Source organism: Hippocampus guttulatus, chromosome 1, assembly GCF_054856545.1.
Source record: "Hippocampus guttulatus isolate MCC_2025c chromosome 1, RoL_Hgut_1.0, whole genome shotgun sequence".
NCBI lineage: Eukaryota > Metazoa > Chordata > Actinopteri > Syngnathiformes > Syngnathidae > Hippocampus > Hippocampus guttulatus.
In genome coordinates, this window is record NC_141261.1 from 2,963,914 (window position 1) to 2,978,579 (window position 14,666).

The 14,666-nt window shown below is 43.8% G+C and overlaps 1 protein-coding gene across 1 annotated transcript; it reads right to left on the reverse strand.

Annotated features, from left to right (window-relative positions):
- Positions 1-614: 614 nt before the first annotated feature.
- On the reverse strand, positions 615-13,679 carry asxl1 (ASXL transcriptional regulator 1). Its single transcript, XM_086101215.1, has 12 exons — positions 13,338-13,679; positions 10,813-10,895; positions 9,511-9,513; positions 8,712-8,829; positions 6,434-6,611; positions 6,081-6,247; positions 5,830-5,914; positions 5,545-5,711; positions 5,146-5,242; positions 4,629-4,734; positions 3,516-4,467; positions 615-3,442 (listed from the first exon to the last, which is right to left on the reverse strand). The coding sequence occupies exons 1-12, from the start codon at positions 13,392-13,394 to the stop codon at positions 968-970; spliced, it is 4,488 nt and encodes a 1,495-aa protein (XP_085957341.1). The 5' UTR covers positions 13,395-13,679; the 3' UTR covers positions 615-967.
- Positions 13,680-14,666: the final 987 nt, after the last annotated feature.

Below are 14,666 nucleotides of genomic sequence, written 5' to 3' on the forward strand. Positions count from 1 at the left end.
TGTTCAATGTTTTGAACAATGAACTGCCTGCATTTATTTAATACAAAAAAAAAGAACAATCACCCTTTCACTTCCCTCAATGTCCTTCGTTTTATTTCAACCTCTGGTTTAAAAACAAAACAAAACACGTAGCTCTTGAGAAAATAAACAAAATACTGTTCATCTACCCGGAACGTGTGTTTTTATGGAGCAAGTAATGCTTCAACTTCTTATCTGTTGGATGAGAAGTTTCTAACTACCTATGTCCCCAAAACTGGTGAGATGTTCCACTCGACCTGGGCGGGCGTTGACAGTCGCAGTCACTGTTCTAATGCACATTACTGTCACCTACTGGACTCGAGGATCACTGAAGCCAGCGAGTCAGATGGTCTTGAAACGAATGGTCAGCCTTGTGAAGGTCTGTCTGCATTACTGATTTTTTTAAAATCCAACTAAGAGTGCTTCATTGAATCTTGTTTTGAATTATGCCAGCCTTAAAGACAGTGCTGTTTTCTATCACTACAACTAGCGCCGAAATACTGTATAGACAACTTGAAATGACACAGTGCTGTTTTCTATCACTACAACTAACGCCGAAATACTGTATAGACAACTTGAAATGACAAACAAAATACTGTTCTTTTACTCCTTTAATGGTTAAAAAAATATTTCTTTGCACAGACAACATGAAACAAAAAAAAAATAATGGCCACCTAATAATGACTGGTGGAACATGATGAGGTAAATGTTTTTGAGGCGTGATAACCAAAATGTTAGCAAATAACCATGCCTCAAAATAATAATATTAATAGTCAATAAAAAGAATATCAATAATATATAATTACAGCTAAAAAGAACATCTGAAAATGTGCACAAAAAAAAAAAAACAGCCAAGTAATAATATACAAGGCAAATCTTGCCTGTCCAACCACTCTTGTGGACTTCAGCCTACCCGAGAGACTGCCAAGGTAACTGCAGCTCTTTGACATTATCTCACCACCAGACAAGACACACAGAGCTTGGAGGGCCCGATGCAATCATCATGGCAGAAGGCCCCACAGCCCTGGCACATGATCATGGCTTTGAGGCGACAGGAGCACTTGAGCGACACCTCCTCGGCCGTACTGTCAGTAAAGGTCTGGATGCTGAGCGTGGCCTGGCTGGTGGCCAACCGAGGCCGCAGCTGCAGCACGCCGTCGGTCATGTTTCGGGAAAAGCTGCTATTGTCCATGACGGATACATTGGCGGTGTAACTGACACCTCCGAGACCCCCACCCTGCTTGGAGATTTTTCCATAGAGCTGGAAGGGGAGTGAGGAGGACGACGAGTGATAACTGGAGGAGTACGGAGCTTTGCTGAGCTCATTTTTGGCCATCCGAGACAAATTCATTTCCATATTTAGCAGTCCCTCCATCGCTCCTCCACTGGGGTATCCATCCACAGAACTCACAGGCTCTTTCTTGGTAACAACAACAGATGCTTTAGCAATTGCCTGGCAAGAAGGCTTTGAACCAACTTCAGTCTTTACATTGGGAGCTAGTGCTGGCTCTTGTTGGTTGGCAAGAGCAATCTGGGACTGGGGGGATCGCCAGTTGATTTTAAGACTAGGCACAACTTCTGTGGGACAAGGGTCCGCATGAGGTGGAGATGGGCCATTCAGTATGGTCCTCTGAGCAGACTGACTCCTATCTGGAATAGCTCCTTGTGATGGCTGACGGACAGGTGGCTCTTTGATAATTGTCGTCTCAACAATATGGTTAGAGGTGATGGAGGAGGCCGTAGTGAACGGCGGTGAGGTGATGACCGGGACAGCTCCAGAAGCTTGCTGAGACTGATACTGTGATGGAGTTGGAGTCGCCATTAAACATGACACCGGGTAGCTCTTCTGCGATTTGACTTGAGAGGCAACGGTTCCTTCAGAGTTAGGTAACTGAGCTCTCTTTTCGGCCCTGTTGCAGGGTCTTCGCTGGGGTCCTACTGATCGGCTGATTTCTAGCCTGTCGGCAGAGAGTGGGGGTAGGACTTTGTCCAGGGCAAGGCTACCTTGCAGAAGCTGTGTCACTAAAGGGTTGTTGGCTTCCACACTGGACACTTGTCTAGTGGAAGTGGACACTTTCTTTGAGGTTCCAGAAATACTTGAAGGATAGCTTGAGGCCTTAATCTGCCCATTATACCCATCTTCAGCAGAACCCTGTCTGGTGCTTTGGCAATCATCCACTTGTTCAACTTTGACAACAACGTTGTTCTGAGATGGGCGATCTTGGGAAAAGGTCTGGCTTTGTGGAGTCATACCGTTGGGAAAGCAAGGCTGAATGACCGTTTGACCAAAGCAACTGGACTCATGGGCTTGGATGACTGGCTGGTGGTTCCGTGGAGGGCTACAAATGGCCTCCTGCAACTTTCTGTGGCCTCTCATCTGGGAACACCAATCTTGGTCAGGCTGCTGCTCATCCACTTGGCTCTCAGTCTCACAGTCTGAAGCGGTTTCTGTAGAATCAGTATGAGTCCCAGCCTCATCATCCCTGCCCGAGTAGTCCACATGAGGCGATGATGCTTCTGCTTGTTGTGTTGTGGCGGAGTCAGTGTCAGTGTCCTGGGAATCTTCGTGTTGGGAAACATGTTTAATTACACTACCTAAGCCTCTCTCTTTATGGTGTTTAAGCTCCACGGGCGTCACAGATCTGACCAGCTTTTGGACAACCACACCCTGAGCCCCAAACCTGGGAAGAGAATCTGGGATGGACGTTGGAGCAAGTAGCCTTTTTTCCCTTGGTGGCTCGAGCCTCTCTGAGGGGGAAGTATCAGAAGCTGCAATCTTGTTTTGTCTATCGTGAGGTGAAATGGCGTAATTTGCCACTGTGTCAGTCTCTTGAGACGGGGGGTCTGTTGCTGGCCCCGCAGGTCTGTCGGAACGGGTTTGAACACTGGATGATGTTGGGATGAATGCTTCCTCGGCCACAGGAAGCCTTCCCACCCCTTTTTGAGGAGGACTTGGTGTCTGCGGGTGCTCCGAGAACACAGAGGTTGAGGTAGCGGGGGGTGTTGGCAAAGGCGGGGATTTGCCTTCTACATTGGGACGCTGTAGCTGTGTTCCAGACGAATTCGTTTCACAAGTCTTTCCCTGCTCCTGTGTCCCACCACCTCCCCTTCTTCCACTTCCTCCTCCTGGCTCAATCGGTCCTGGATGTTCTTGTGCTCTCTGTCCACTGTTGCTATCCGGTAACCCAGCAGCAGGCCGCAACCGGACCCTGTTCGGCCCTGGCCCGTCGGCAGAGGCTGCAACAGCAGCAGCGGCTTCCCGCTGGGCACGGGCTTGCTGCGCGCGGGCTTTGATGTCTGCGAGCGTCCTCGCGCCCCCCGTCCCCGACCTCCGCGAGGCCTCTCCAGGGGGCACGATGCGGGGACAGATCTGGTAGGTGGGGTGCCCTTTGATCCAGGGCGGTTTGATCCTGGACAGTTGAATCTATGGCAAAGAAACCATTCAAGTAAGTTTCATAGTGTAACTGTATCTGCACATATATGAAACTGGCTCTTACCCGGATTGGAGGCACCTTGGGTTCCTCCGTTGTCGGCTGCGGTTTCTCTGAATGGACCCTGTCAATTGTGGTACGAAAGGACTGCTGGTCATTCAACCGTGGCCTCTTTTCGGGGAAGCTGGAGAAGGCCCGTGTCTCGTCGGGCCTTCTCTTCTGTTCCTTGTGCTGAGCGCTGGGTGCAGGGGTGCCTGCTGGGCTATCTGAGGGGCTGCTTTCCCGGCTGCTGGTGGCGGTTCCCCCTGTGACTGAGGTGACTGCAGACGCAGTGTCATCCAGGTGATCCGTAGTGACGGCGGCACCAGACGACACCGAAGAGGAGGACGAAGAGTCCAGGCCAGTGGTAAATGCTCCCTGTTGATCAGAAGCTGAGGAAGGTGAAGACGAAGGTGACGAGTCAGAGGAGGAAGACGACGACGACGAGGATGAGGTGGACGCTAATACAGGTGCAACCTCTTCGGGGAGCAGACAGCCTGAAATGTTTGGTTCTTTGTCATCGCTGGTGGATGCTGGGCTGGGAATAGGAGTTGGAGTTGGGGCTGGCAGTAGGACTGGTTCAGGAATGGGAGTCTTTGGCTCAATGGATACGTTGTCTGGTGGGAGCTCCTCGTCACATTCAGCCTGTAGCACCACCTCCCCTTGAATAACCGTACTCTCTGACATTGGAGAACCAATAGAGACTGTCGAGGTTTCCAGAGAAGCAGCGTTCTCAGCAGCTTCTGCAGACTGTAGGACTGGAGAGCTGGTTTTGCAGAGGCTCCGACGTGCCCTGCGGCGCAGATCAGCTCGGGTGCGTCTCCTCATCCTACCGTCTCTCCTCCGCCGACCTACACTGCGTCTCTTGGGCACACCGGTTGACACCACGGAGACGCTGTCACTGTCCAGGACAGTTGCTGCAACTTCACTCGCATCACTCATTGTGAGCTTCAGAGATTCCTCTTTTGTCAGCCCAGACCTGTAGGTACACATTCAGCGTTATAGTATGAAAATAGAGTCTGAAACATTTCCACAGTGGCAAGACAACCATGATTGGCGTAGCTTACACAAGAAAAGCAGAAAGTCAAAATTAATGCACGCAGTCACATTGAAATCTATCAGGACTGATCCGGTTCTTACTTCTGTCCATGGTACTCCTCAAAAAACTTTTCCTTCCAAGCCTCAACCTTCTTCTCTTTCTCCATTTCCTGCCGGAATCGCACCTGCATCTCATGAGTGAACTCTCCTAAAAAGATATCGAACGTGAGTATGTTCAAAAGAGACACACTGAAATTGTGTAACGAATGAGATACTCTTTTTGGGGTGAAATTCAAACCGTGGCTCTTCACACTAGGCAGCATTTGTACTACTCTAGGGACTAAGTGAATAACCATCCCAACCATAAACACATTTTGTTTTGTAAGCCCTATTCATTCTTGCAGATTATTGGTTTCATCATTAAGCCATCAAACCAGCTGTAAGGTTGATTAAATATGTTGACGTGTTCCCACCACCATCCTTCACCAAGGTAAAGTACAAGTTTTACCAATGCTCAAATATAGGTGCAAAAATTAAGAAAAATAAATAATTTTGTTAAAAAGTTTCATTCATTACAGGACATAAAGCATTTTCTTTCCCTTCAGGAGGCACTACTTACCTTCAGCTAACCTCTCTTTCCAACTTTGGGAGGCATGTGTAAAGAACTCATTGTTGAGGGCCGAACTGCTCAGCCTGGCCATTCCATCTGGTCCAATCTTCATGGAAAGCAGACAAAATGTAGAGATATAGGAAACAAATGAAGAAATAAGGAACAAATTTGCATTATCAAGAGTATATTGCTTCGCAGGAAACAATATACAGTACTTAAGGTCGGGCATAACGAATGTGCTTGATGTGTTGTGGACTAACGTTGAACAATCAAGCCAATGTTGAGTAGTCAGCATTCTTGAAGAAGGGGAGGGCAATTCATTGGTCCACAAAATCGTTTAAATGCTATCCCAAGTTCTGAGTGACTACAATAGGGAAATATGGCAGTCTTAAGAAGGAAACGGGTTACCTGGCGGTCCACTTCTGGCAGAAGTTGGAGTAGCTGCTGTTGCGACTGGGCTGGGAAGGCTGAGAAGGTTCTCACGTTAATGAGAGCCCTTATGTTGGTGTTGACAAGAATAGACCCTGGTGTTTCAAAGTCCACATCTACCCCTCCCCGGCTGCGCTTCATCGGTCCTAAAGACAACAAAACCACACCTAACTATTAGCTATTGCTATGCGATCATCTGATGTAAGGTAAGTGACATGAACATTACCCGAGTATTGCTATTCGAAGAAAAAGAGCAAGGCTTACCCGAGGGTACATGCTCTCCGTTGACTTTAAGAGGAGTGAGGACAACACGTGGCATCATGACTGCTTTCTTCCGCTGCCGTCCTGACTGTAGCAGTGATGGTGATGGGTTGGACACAAGAAGTGAAAATTCCACATTTAAAATGTTTTGCGTCTTTCTGATCATGTGAGGTTGAAAGCCCACACAGGCAGACAGATGAAAGTGTTATCATAGCCACTCAAATTGGGCAGCCTCTATTGGAGAAAGGTCTGACCTGTCGGGAACGGCTCAGTCTGGTCTGGGTGTGCTGAACATGTTGGGCCTGCTGACTGTCAGTCCGTCCCTGCAATCCCGCTGCTCTGCTGAGACGGGTCTGAGGCTGGCTGACAGACTGGAGCTCCGTGGAGACGGTAACACTGGAGGAAGTTTCATCGGCCAAGGCTGTAAGGCCAGAGAAAGAGAAGACTTACTGTACCATATGGTATAATCATACAGTAGATGCTTTGTGCCACACATACCGTAATTGCCATTTACAAATAAAACATGCTTGCTGCTATATGCAGATTGATGACTCACTTGCCAGTCTTAATTCAATGATTTAAACTTGTGATTTCAGCGTAATGGTACCCGAATTGGAGGCGGTGGTCTCTGTGGAGTTGCAGCTCTCCTGCTCAGTTGTCTCACTGGGGCCAACTGCTGCACCCTCTGTGAGGGTGGTGTTGCTGGAGGTCGGGGTAGCAGCACTGCTCACCAGCTCAGATGGTGTTTCTGATTCGGACGTCTTTGTCCACTGCAGGGCATTCTTCTACAGATCATTTAAAAAAGTAAAGGGAAAGTCAATCATCTGATCTCCGAAACTAACAGACACCACAGGTATAGACACAATGGATAAGTACAGCGTTTAAAAAGTGAGTAGAACTCAAATCCTTATAGCACATGTATTTCTATACACCTTAATTGGTAATTGTGCACATTCTATTCCAAATCAAACATGTTAGTCATTTACATGTTATGTCAAGATTAAGATCCTAAAATTGGGTTGACCTCCCAATGTTGGTCTTGTGGGTACCAAGATACTGCCGTTTTATTTTAACGGCCTACCAGCAATAGAATATACAATAATTTATTTTTTTGTTTCTAATTTTGGAGTAGAATGTTCCCTTTCAATGCTTTTTCAATTTTTCACGTCTGAAAATGAAAAGGAATTTTGAGATTTACTGACTTTTTAAACACTGCTATGATACAGAACACAACGTTATGTACACGTTGTGTAGTATCAGTATCACAAGTTCAGCTGCCGTTGAACACAAGTATGAAACCAGTCATTTGCATGGCAGCAACTTAATGTATTTAGGGATGTGGACGTGATCTGGACAATCTGAAAGTGAATAAGTTAAAAAGGTGATTTGTGTGACTTGTGTGTTATGTAACGTGGCATGGTTGTTAGTGTCAGACGGGCTCGGCTGAGCATTTTAAGAAACTGATAATTTACTGGAATTTTCGCAGACAACCACTTCTAGGGTTCCAGCGTATATAGATAGAATGGTCCGTAAAATAGAAAATAACCAGTAAATAGCAGTCCTCTGGTTGAAAATGCCTCACTGATGGCAGAGGTCACAGGGGAATGGCCAGACGGGTTCAAGTTGAGAGAAATCATACAAATTACCACCTGCTACAACCGAGGCAGTACGTAGAAGAGTATGTCTGAACGCATAACATCAGCAGAAGACCACATCGAGTGCCACTCCTGTCAACGAAGAATGGGACATTGAGGCGACAATTTGCACTGACTCGTTTGAAAAAAGAAAGAAAAAAAAAAGATTCCTGGTCCGCCGTATATTATTTGGGGGTGGAAAACCAGGATGTTACATATTCCGCTGAATGGCATGAAGAAGAAAAAAACCCTCGTTTGTGTAAATCAAGAAAGGGAGCGAGATTAGACACAGATTTTAGAAAACTAATCAAAGATGGTCCACTCTTAATTCACGACTTCCCAGTCTTACTGACAATACAAACTTAAGTTCTGTAGGCTCCTCGCTAAGCACTTGCAGGAGGCTTTGACACTCAGTTATGTACATAATGTGTTATTCGTGCACATTGGTAAGCGGATGCACGATATGCACAGACCGTTTCCGCATTTTGGGCTACAGAGGTGTGCTAACTTCCGGTCACTAGTCTAACGCAATTTTGTGCACAACCAGCAAAAAAAAAAAAAAAGTGCCTCGGTAAAGTCTAAGATTGGCCCGAAATTCCAGAGGGTGGAGTTTTCATGAGACAGACGATTCCATTCCATTTGGAAAATACGACACTTTCAATGTGAAATTAACTTGCGTAATGGATCAGGAAGTCACATTCATCATTGCCAGTGACTTGCGGGCAGCTAATCTTACAGGCTACTTTGAAGGAATATGTGTTGTTGCATTCTGCATTTAATAAATCTAACAAAGGTCATTTAATCAGAACATTGTACACATGACTGAATGCATGTTTGAAGCAGCTTTATACGTGTGAACGCTCCACAAAATGTACACCGGTGTAAGATATATCGCAACAAAATACATCGGTGCAGCACCGATGCAAATGTGTGCCGTGTGAACACCCCTTCTGTTGCAACCTGGTGATGACACAATGTGACGCTTTAAGCTCAGTGGCCACTTCCGTCTGAGAACGTCTTGTTTGAAGCATCGCAATGGCAAGGTACCGTTGAGTCATAGTTAGGCACCGTCTTGGGTCTCATGATGTCAAATGTGAACAGCATGATGAGGACGACTGTTTAAACACTAGCTCCAATTGAACCAGGATATCTATTGGTCGATTCAAGGATCAAACGCCTGTTAAACTAAACCAAAAACCGTGACTCATAGTTCAAAGCAATGTTTGTGGGAGGACGGTGGCGTTGACATACCTTTAGAGTGAATAGGCTCATCCGTCCAGGTAACTTAAAGAAGATGCTGTTCTTTACCCGATCTCCCCTCACCTGGGAGTGAAGCATTGTCACCAGGCAGGCCAAAGGTGCTGTACCACTGTGTATAAAGATACACAATTCAAACTTGTATCACAGGTACTGAGTATTAAGAGGGGGGACAGTGTAGCGAGAACAGCGTGTCACCTTGGGTCATGTACGCTTTGAAAAATTACAGAAAATACATACTGTCATGTCAACCATGGGCATCTGTCATAAAATCAAGGTTTTTCCTGCGATCAAAATGATGCGGCAGCCGCCTCCAGCTAATTGTCTGCCGCCCACAGCCAGACTAATTGATATCACTCGACTGCATGTTTCGTGCGTGTTCTCCGTGTCAGTAATTGTTTTCTTGTACTTTTTTTTTTTTTTTTAAAGAAAATTCCAACAAGATGCTGGTGGGAGTTTTGAGCTATACACTTGCTTCAAAATATACATGTACAACATACAGCAACGGTTGTGTCTGAAAGGGGCCAACTGCTGTGTTTTTACATAACGCATTTCTGCAGTCCTGAAAATAAAAATGAAATATTGCAACTAAATAAACACATACTGTATGTCCACAGAATCTCTAGCTATTTTAATTTTGAAGGTGAATGTCTTGTACTGTTGACAAACAGTTTTGGAACAGGGACCCAATTTTTGTTGTTGTTGTTTCTGGAGCATAAATGTTCTAAGGTTTAGTGTGATGTCTTAGCAGAATACATATGATCATAGATTTTCAAACATTGCTGATACATACCTTCTGTCCAGTGCATCAACGGGTGAAAAGAGTCCATTGAAATGAAAAAGAAAATCTGAGTTAAAACCACATTGACAAACACGCATCATGCAAAACATTCAAACTAACCAGAGAACATTGAGACAGTTTCAATTTGGAGGACTCAAAAACAAAAAGACGACTTGATACGCATTTGGACACATGGGGTCAGAGAGGATTCAAGAGCGATACATTTTTCAAGAGGAACGATTCTGTGGGATTAGGATCTGGTATGTTATGGCTGTAGCTTTTTTCATGTTTAAGTAACAACATGCACTCTATGGCCGATGAGTGCATCTCGTAAAATATGATACGATTCGATATATATCTCGATACATGGGTTGCGCTACGATTAATTAGGATGCTTCAATTCAATTTGGTTAAATCAAAACAGATTTTCTGATTGAAATGGTTTTGTATTACACCCCTAGTAAAAGAATGTAATGTACTAAAATGTTTTTCATACATTCCATTACCAGTTCAGGGTGTACACCGCCTACTGCCCAAAGACAGCTGGGATAAGCTCCAGCACGCCCGCAACCCTTGTGAGGATAAGCGGTTCAGCTAATGGATGGATGGAATTCTCCAAACATGCCAAGAGTTTGGCACCAAAGACATTTTGCAATTATAAAGTAGAGAATTAATACAATTTCAGGGATTCAAAAAGAACATGTTGGATTTTTAGTCATATCTTCGCAAGAATTAATTAACCATATATGAAAAAGAAAGGCCACAGGGATAGGACTATAAATATTGCACATTCTTTCCGTAAACAAATGCAAGTACCGGTACTTTAGTGAAGCAACAGTGTATATGGTATATCAAAAGTGTATACAACCTTCAAGGCCCGAAATAACATTTCTTCCTTGCGGAGCAATTTTGATAATCAATGACTTAATTGAAGGAGGAAGTTTCTACTTTTGAGAGGCAATGTTTCTGCAGATGAATCCCAGGGCTCTGAAGCAGGGGTTTTATGAAACAATGAAAATGTGACGGTAACAAATCAAATACTGGCATCATTTTTTTCTTTTTTGCATATTCACAGTTCGGCACCCATGAAATCCCATATTAATTACATTCATTTATATTATGGCATTTTTTTCCAGTGTTGGACCATAAAGATGGAAGACGATATTTACAGAAATGTGAGGTGTGTAGTCACTTTTATGACATACTGTACATACACTGAGCTGAAACATGTCAAATATATTTAGTAAAAATATTCCTGGGTTAATCTAACGGGCCAGGCGACATAAAATTTCAGTGCATATGTGTTTTCCTGACCGCATTTCCTTCAGCCCCTTGGTCTGAATGACATGAAGAATTTGTTTCGGGGTCATTGGAGCATCTGAGAAGTTCTCCAGCACCTGCAAAAAGAGAGGGGCCATTCATAAACACACTCTGAAAACTATGTTTCAAACTTAAGAATGGGGCATGAGCCCAGCTGCCAAATAGTGGGGAAAAAAAACACGCAACTGACAGCGCCTCAAATGCTTATAATGATTTGTCTTAATAGTTCAAATTATAGCTAAATCACAAATTACTCCAACACGGCAATAGCACTTCAAGATGATTTCATATTTACCATAAAAATATGTTATAGATTATTTGATTTAAAAAAAAAAAGAATGCACAGGAAGTAGGCGTGTTGCCTTCCCAACCATCCAAAATACTAACAAGTGAGACCCCCGTCATTTGTTGGCTTGAGCTTTTTAATAGCCTCTCAGCACAGCAAATGCAAACAAAGACAATTCATAATGCCTGCAAACAACCTGTGCTAAACTTAGCCCCCCCCCCCCCCCAAAATAGAGACCTTCAAAAAGTTGAGATCCAGTCCTTCACCCGAATTCTTTGACACCAATTACAATGTTCCTATTAGCTTTGACGGCATCTTAGGGTGTTACAGAAAGAGCATAAAACTTCTAATTGATGAGTTTTATGGCAAATAGCAGATAGGTTCGGGGGGGGGGGGGGATGACCAGCGCAGAGACAGGGGTTCAATGTAATGTGATAAAGAGCAAGATACCTTTATACAATTACAGCGGACCCCCGTATACGCGAAGTTCGTCACCTGCGATTTTGCATATTTGCAAATTATTTTCAACTATTATTATTTTGTAATTGCTTTTATTCTTTGTTTCATCTGGATTTCCTGCTCGTTTTGTCATGGAAAACCCATATTGAGTATCAGAATTTTCTGGGTTAAATCTTTTTTTTTCTTCAATGCATTTTAATGTGCTTTTGTTTTTCTTCAATGCATTTCAATGGGCATCATTGGTCCCTATCCACCCACAATAGTGAGGGTCCACCGTGCACTGAGAACAGACACTAATACAAGATATGAGTGTATAAAACTAAGGGTGCATGATCCCAATTTTCTGGCCGATCACCAATTCCAGATTTTTAAAAAGCCTGACCTGCCGATCATGATTTTTGCTGATTCCATTTTTTTTTCCAGAACCAAGCATAAACCTTCAATGGTCCAATTTTGTTTTATTGTAAAACAATGAACAATACCTGGGAAACAATACAAACTGGTTGTTTTAACTCGGGGTGCAACGATCAATCCGCCGGGATGGGGTTCGACACCAAGTTTCTTAATTTTGGAGGATCTGGGATGGGCCGATCTTTTAAAATAAAACCAACCTCGTGCATTAATCGTATCTTATCTATTTCTTCTCTAAATAAAAATGAAAACACAATTAGTCAACATACAGCAGAAGCCAACAGTGGCTGACATTTTTTTTTACCTCTGCGGAGGTAGATAGGCCCTGATTACGATCCTGGACGATCAATCTGTACACCATTAAATAAACTATCTTTGTTTAAAACAAAAAGTCTCGTTATTGCTAAAGTACATTTATTCAATAAAATAATAACCACGTTTAAAATGCCACAAATGGCTGCAATTCTCTGGTTAAAAGGTACTGATTTGAGTATCATTTTAGTTAGTTGCTTTAACACTAGCGAAGCCAATCTGTAAGACTGTACTTACATCTCGTCCGGTGTACAACATTAATAAGTACACTCCCGAAGGATTTGTTACAAAACCTCTGACAGAGTCATTCTCTGGCATCCCATACTGCACCCATACTACAAAACACTCCCACAAATGTGGGTCATTGATTCACACACACGCGCAACGTCTGGAATTCACATTAACACACCCACGGGTAAAAAGGCTTTTCAATTCTGAAAAAAAAATACTCGTGGTCGCCGAGAAATGGAATAAAGCTTTTCACACACTTTACTCGTTTAATGTTCAGAAGTGTACATTTTAAAGCTTGCACCATTTACGTGTAGATGTACAAACCCATGTCCGTTAACCGTTATCTCTAAACGCGACTGGCCATGTTTTTGTTTTAATAATAGGAAGAACGTGCTTGAATTTCTCAGGTTGTAATGCTCTCGGGTGGCGTACCACCATGGTGTCTTCATAACAATTCGGGTTAACGAGATGTTTAAGTGGCTAAAGTGGCTAGCTGGCAGCCTAGCAAACAAAGAGCTCTAAATATAACCAACAACATTTAGCCTGCTGGCGTTCGTTAGCACGGTGGGCGAAATGCCATCCTGCTTTACTAGCCTTTGATCCATACAATCAATGAAGATAAGTGTGCACTAAAGGACATTTAACCAAAACACAGCCAGCTCGCTATACGGGTTAGCAATGCTACACCAGCGGCTAGCTTCGATGGATGTCCAGCTTGTCTAGCCCGGAATGTCCAAAATCAACCGCGACGCAGTCACCTCAAAGCAATCCTTACACAACTTCCCCACAGCCAACAAAATGCTCAAACTAGACGGCTTACCATGCGAGCCGCCTCAGCCCAGGTCCTTTCCTTCTTTCTCTTTTGTTTGTCCTTCATTTCCTCCGCACTGGCCTGCCGTGACTACAAAGCGCCTTGAAGAAGAAGACGGTGGCGGTTTAAGCTAGATGCTAACACGGCTACGATGTTCTCGGTTGGCTATGTGGAGCCTTAAAACAATACGAGTGCTTCTCGTGCTGTCGGCCCTTTACGACGCCTAACCACGTCCGAGTGTATGTCGCTAGTGTGTAAAATACGTCAGTGGCTGTTACTAAATAAGCGCAACACACATAGTGGCGATGCACCAGAAAGGCAGCACGAATGTAGCCAAGGAAAGCAGTCTGTGCCTGTGGAGTGCTGCAGCGCAACAAGCCTTGCAGGAACGCTACTACCAGGTCAAAGGTCAGCAGCGCAAGGCCTGCAAATAACCAATCGTTCAAATACGGTATTTTATTTTTTCACGTCTCTTCGTGTAGCCTGGCCACCACAGCAAACGCAAGCTTTATTACATGCAATACTATACTTTTATATAAGCAAAAAGGATCATGACATACTGCATTATGGACATTTGTTCGTGTTTTTTTTAACCTGTCCTGTCCTACTGCCCGAAGACAGCTGGGATAGGCTCCAGCACCCCCCGCGACCCTAGTGAGGATCAAGCGGTTCGGAAAATGGATGGATGGATGGATGTTCGATTGCTTCGTCGTGCAGAATGGAGGACCCGTATATTCTTTTTTTTTTTTAATGCCGGACCGTTTTCAATATACCCCTCACTGTGTCTGTTTTTGTTGCATTTCTTGGATCGATTGGTCACATTTTTTTAAGTACAGCTTTCTCAACCACTCGTGAAGGAGGGCGAAAAACAGCAATTAAGGTACTTTAATGCTCTCAGATGTGGGCAAGGAGAGCCACAATTGTACTTTTACGGAAGAGGACAAACACTCAAACGCATAAATCTAAAATGACAACACTCCTGAGGAGCTGCTGTATGTCACAACCTATCTCCAGACGCTCATATTGAACGACTAATACAACAATAGTTCAGCCCCTGACATCACTCTGTTGGGAAAAAAAATCACACAAACAAAACAGATACTACAATATAAACAGTAATGACACTTTATAAAACTAGTTTATTTATTTTTTAAAGTACCGGTATCTTTTATGTTTTTATATAATGCAGTGCTACTGCTGTTTATTAAAAACTTTGACCCCCAATGCTGAAAGAGATAAATGGTGTTTTCCATCAAAGAAATGTAATGGATTGATGACTTTGTGGAATTGAAATACAGCAGTGTCAAAAAAATCTAATAATAACTAAATTAATTGATA

Coding starts and splice junctions, on each gene's coding strand:
- asxl1 (XM_086101215.1), bottom strand. CDS start 13,394: ATGAAGGACAAACAAAAGAGAAAGAAGGAAAGGACCTGGGCTGAGGCG. Junction 10,896..13,337: donor GGGCTGAGGCGGCTCGCATG/GTAAGCCGTCTA, acceptor CTCTTTTTGCAG/GTGCTGGAGAACTTCTCAGA. Junction 3,443..3,515: donor CCAAGGTGCCTCCAATCCGG/GTAAGAGCCAGT, acceptor TCTTTGCCATAG/ATTCAACTGTCCAGGATCAA.